This window comes from Schistocerca americana, chromosome 3 (genome assembly GCF_021461395.2).
Source record: "Schistocerca americana isolate TAMUIC-IGC-003095 chromosome 3, iqSchAmer2.1, whole genome shotgun sequence".
Classification (NCBI taxonomy): domain Eukaryota; kingdom Metazoa; phylum Arthropoda; class Insecta; order Orthoptera; family Acrididae; genus Schistocerca; species Schistocerca americana.
This window is the reverse complement of record NC_060121.1, coordinates 970412004-970417585: the sequence shown is the minus strand read 5'-3', so window position 1 is coordinate 970417585 and position 5582 is coordinate 970412004. Positions and strand designations below refer to the sequence as shown.

Here is a 5582-nt window from a genome sequence, read left to right as displayed (position 1 = left end):
ATCAATCTATCACTTGATTTAGTCAAGCTGTGTCAAATGTATTACAAATTATTTTATTACACACACAGGATCACTAGGTGAAATAAGTTTTGGTCATGGGGCTACAGGTGCCCAAAACAAGAATGTGATTCCCTCAGAAATATTCTTCAATTCAATGAGCTCATTAATGAAACTGTTAAGTTAAATTGCCAAAAACAGTAAGTATTATCTAAGAGTTGACCCAAGGGTGACCATAGCTGGTAATACACCTTTCCAGTGGGCATTGGTAAAAGAAGGTAACAACTGGTCATCATAACATGGAAAGTCATTGTTGGTAAAAGCATTTAGCAGTTGACCAAGATTGGAGGGGGAAATAAGTTAGATTCTCACCAGAGGGTCCATTCCAGCTTTCATCACAACTGATCATAAGAAATGTTACACAAAAGAGGGTCAGGCATGGATATGAACACCAACCACGCCTCATAATCAAAATCTCTTTATGTTAAACACATTGCCATTTCATTCTGAAGAGAAAATATGATGTTGAGCACACCAACTCAGTTAATGACGAAGATTTCTCTAACTTGTGTCTAAGTTAACTTACATTACATAAAATAATCAGACATACTATGTCGTATATAACACAACAAGATTTGATCACCCCCTTGACCATGTAACATAAAATGACTAAAACTTAAAATTATTTTAATAGTGTATGCACACTCCACACGTAAGTTCCGTAGACTTACGTTAGTTTATTCAATACTTTTTGCATTCAAACTTGAAAATCCAAAAACCAAACTGCGTTTTCCTTGCGCATATTTTTTATTTTAACTGCAGGCTCCCGGCCTACTGCTAGGTCAGTAGCTAAGCCTAATTATCAGCTTATTCAATATTCGAAGCGTCCACTTTCATTTCCACAAGACGATGCGCGGAAAAGGAACTATTGTTTTGAGACTTTCATGCATATAAAATTAATGTTTTGACCTCTCTGGGCACCGTTTCCCACTACAAATGGTTAAGTCACAGTTAACCAGAATAACGAAATTTATAAAACACACATTTTTTTCGAAATATACATTTTCGCGTAATATTATCGAATGCCGTACGAAAAATGTGCATATCACACAACAAGAACACTAGCCACTTATTAAAACATCACCTTCCTGACTATTATGTTACCTGGCCCCGACATAAGAAAATTGAATATTATTTTATGGACTGGGCTTCACTATATGAAATAACATCAAACGACATCCGCATACAACACCGAATAGAAGAAATGCAACGAGTTAAAATTAATAGAAAACTTAGTGCGGCAACATTGAATCACTGCCAGTTTTGTCTAGAAAACACGAGAGACGTACAGAAAATACATAGAACTTTCCAGCCATTGCCGATTCTGGTAGCTCCGCCCTCCGACCAATTACGACGCAGATTCTCTGCTGACGTAATGTGACAACTCTCGAATAATCTCCAGCTCCCTAGACGTTTAGCCGCCTTATTTAAAAGAGCCGCAGGCGCGTCACAGCTCAGTTCACTACGAGAGAGCGACGCGAAGATAGTGCTTCGAGACGTGATCGAAGATTCGCTACGCAGCTATATTCGTCTACGTTACTGTGACCTAGCTAACAGAAGAAAATGCCGAAGATTCCAGCAGTGGGGATCGATTTGGGAACCACGTACTCGTGCGTGGGAGTTTGGCAACAAGGCAAGGTGGAAATAATCGCCAACGATCAAGGCAACAGGACGACACCAAGCTACGTCGCCTTTTGCGACTCGGAGCGGCTGATCGGCGATGCTGCCAAGAACCAGGTAGCGATGAACCCGCAGAATACCATCTTCGACGCCAAGCGACTCATCGGCCGCAAGTTTGACGACCCAAAGGTGCAGGGAGACATGAAGCATTGGCCATTCAAAGTGATTAACGACTGTAGCAAGCCTAAGATACAGGTCCAGTTCAAAGGTACCACCAAAACTTTTGCTCCAGAAGAGATAAGTGCTATGGTGCTTGTGAAAATGAAGGAAACAGCAGAGGCATTCTTGGGAGGCCAGGTTCGAGAGGCAGTTATTACAGTGCCCGCCTATTTCAACGACTCACAGCGGCAAGCTACCAAAGATGCAGGCGCCATAGCAGGCCTGAAGGTGCTGCGGATTATCAATGAGCCAACTGCAGCTGCACTCGCATACGGCCTCGACAAAAACCTGAAAGGTGAGCGCAATGTGCTCATATTTGACCTTGGTGGTGGCACCTTTGATGTGTCCATCCTGAGCATTTCTGAGGGTTCACTGTTTGAAGTGAAAGCAACAGCTGGAGACACACACCTGGGAGGCGAGGACTTTGACAGTCGGCTTGTGAATCATTTGGCTGATGAGTTCAAACGTAAATTCCACAAGGACATACGTTCCAATCCACGTGCCTTGCGTCGACTGCGCACGGCAGCAGAACGTGCCAAGCGTACGTTGTCTTCCAGCACGGAGGCCAGTATTGAGATTGATGCACTATTAGATGGCATTGACTTCTACACGAAAGTTTCACGAGCACGGTTTGAGGAACTTTGTGCTGATCTGTTCCGCTCAACACTACAACCAGTCGAGAAAGCACTGGCCGATGCCAAGATGGACAAAGCGTCAATCCACGATGTTGTGTTGGTGGGTGGTTCAACACGCATCCCTAAGATTCAGGCTCTGCTGCAGAACTACTTTGCTGGCAAGCGGCTGAATTTGTCCATCAACCCGGATGAGGCAGTGGCATATGGTGCAGCTGTACAAGCAGCCATTCTCAGTGGTGACACCAGCTCTGCAATTCAGGATGTGTTACTGGTAGATGTAGCACCACTATCACTCGGCATTGAGACAGCGGGTGGTGTCATGACTAAGCTGGTAGAGCGCAATGCACGTATCCCCTGCAAGCAAAAACAGACATTCACCACGTACTCAGACAACCAGCCAGCAGTTACAATTCAGGTGTTTGAAGGAGAGCGTGCAATGACAAAGGACAACAACTTACTGGGCACATTTGACCTCACTGGCATTCCACCAGCACCACGTGGTGTGCCTCAAGTGGAAGTTACATTTGACTTGAATGCAGATGGCATTCTAACTGTGTCCGCCCAAGAGAAGAGCACAGGAAGATCTCGTAACATCACCATCCGCAATGACAAGGGTCGGCTTTCCAAGGAGGAAATCGATCGGATGGTAGCTGATGCAGAGCGCTTCAAGGAGGAAGACCAGCGGCAACGTGAGAGAGTAGAGGCACGGCATCGACTGGAGGGCTATGCCCTGTCTGTGAAGCAGGCACTGTCGGACGCAGGCAGCAGGCTATCTGAGTCAGACAAGACAGCAGCGATGACACGTTGTGAGGAGGAATTACAGTGGCTAGACAACAATGCCCAGGCGAGCTGTGGTGAGTGTGAGCGTCGGCTACAGGAGCTGCAGCGGGTGTGCACACCCATAATGACTAAGCTGCACCAGGGCACTAAGGATCCCAGCAGTAGCTGTGGGCAACAAGCAGGTACAGGAGCAGCACACACCGGTGGACCAACTGTTGAGGAGGTTGACTAACTGAACTGTTAATATAAAAACGGTTTTATGTGTCACTGTATGTAATATTTAAAATGTGGTGTACATAGGAGAGTGAAGCATTCACATTTCCAAGACACTTTCTTTGTGTAGTTTTTGTCTGCATTCTTGTTGACTGATACACATGCTGTTATAAGCATGGTATTTATGTAAGACTGAATTCAATTTTAAGTTCCTCTGATCTTCATTATATTTATTTAACAATTTGTAGTTTATGATTGAGTCGTTGTTTTTATGATTAGTTTTGTACAATAAATATTGTTTTCATAAAATTTTGTGTTTGTTTTTGTTATGCCACCCTTGTCCTGTCCTTATCCTGCAGTTTACCTTCAATACTCCATACAAGTAATACCATATTTTTCAGAATGCTTCAAATGATGATGTACTGATTACACAGAATAGATAATTACTGAATAACAGGATGACATTGGAGAATGTGGTGGTCTGACAACTGTTTAGTGTAAAGTTACATGTGATATCTTTTGCACTAATTTACTCATGTGGGGAATCAATATATCAGATAGGAAACAGCACAAAGTCAATGGAAAATAAAATGCATTAATAGTAACTACCAGTAATCCGAAAAAAAGAATCAAAATTAGATAAATAAACAGAACACAGTGATTAAACTTGGTTTGTTTATGCTATAGGACACTAATACAAAATGAGTGCCTTATTCATAAATAGCCTTAACTACTACCAGTGAATTTTTTTCTAGGACAAGTTACTTGGAAATATGTCGTGTTGTGGACAAATTATATCACTGGAATAATTTAGATGCTGATTGTCAGAAGACTGTTAAAACTTGCACAAATGAGATATGTAAACATGCAAAAAATACAACATTAAAGGCATTGATATTGATATAGTATTTATATTCACACTAAGGACTTGGGAGGGGAGTTCCTCTTACTCAGCGTTTTGAGGTGAATCATTGAATTCTTGATAATCTAAAAAAGGGTCTTGAGAATTGAGATAAAATTGTTATTGGTGCACTCTCACGAACTTGCATACGAATCATAGTGTAAGCCTACTATTAGTGTCAAAATTGTCTCTTAGGTCATTTTTAAACAAAAATATTTTCTGATCTAGTAAGAAACATGGAGAAAGTACACATTGATATAAATATCTATATGATTACAACAGCTTGGAATAATCGTAAGTTTACTATGTTTGTGTTGTTATTCCATTGGTTTTTTTTAATGAAGTGTGGAATTATAATTGAAGCAGTCTTATAAAATAGTGTGAAGACGAACAGTACACAGTTAACAGTGCAAACAGCAGTTTTACTAAAATACCGTGTAAGTCTACATTATCACTTGATTTGTTACATGATATAAAAAGTCAGTTTAAGTTTTCTGGTATATTTATGAAACAGTACTCATTAAAAGAATTAGCTCAATTAAAATCAATAAACATAATACATCTCCCAAGCCACTGTAAGACTTCCACTATTATTACAGGACAGCAGTTTCTGTATTAGATTGACTTCCTATTTTCCTGAACAGGGCCTCATTTGATTTCAGAGGGCAAGTCTCACTGACTTGCTCCATGGCAGAAATATGGGGTGTCACCACAATCCAAATGTGTGACATTAACAATTAGCCTACAGAAGTAACACATACATCTCCTATTTACATAAGTTAAGTGATCAGGCTCAAAATAAATGTATTTGGACACTACCTTTTGAGATACTGAATGCCTAAACATATGTTCCAAATTATTGCATTTTTTGCAAATGTGCAGTGATAAGACTTCAATATGTTTGTTACCTCAAGGCTCTGTCCATTGTCCTAACATTAGTCAAATTTGTTTTGCCAAACACCCACCTTTCTGTATCTTTGTGCTTTTGTAGATATTTTGCAGCAGATGCAGTTTCTTAGACACTTCAGGATATTATTTAAGGAGTAAATACAGCACGGAAAGTTCTGGCAGAGTATAAAGGAGTAAAGATAACAAATCCCCTCCCCCCTCTTTCTCTCTCTCTCTCTTTAAGCTACCAGCAAGTACATTATGCCAGG

The 5582-nt window shown here is 40.8% G+C and overlaps 1 protein-coding gene across 1 annotated transcript; it reads left to right on the top strand.

Moving 5' to 3' along the window:
• Positions 1 to 1539: 1539 nt before the first annotated feature.
• On the top strand, positions 1540 to 3709 carry LOC124606707 (heat shock protein 70 A1-like). The gene has a single exon (XM_047138736.1). The coding sequence runs from the start codon at positions 1621 to 1623 to the stop codon at positions 3541 to 3543; it is 1923 nt and encodes a 640-aa protein (XP_046994692.1). The 5' UTR covers positions 1540 to 1620; the 3' UTR covers positions 3544 to 3709.
• The last annotated feature ends 1873 nt before the right edge of the window (positions 3710 to 5582 follow it).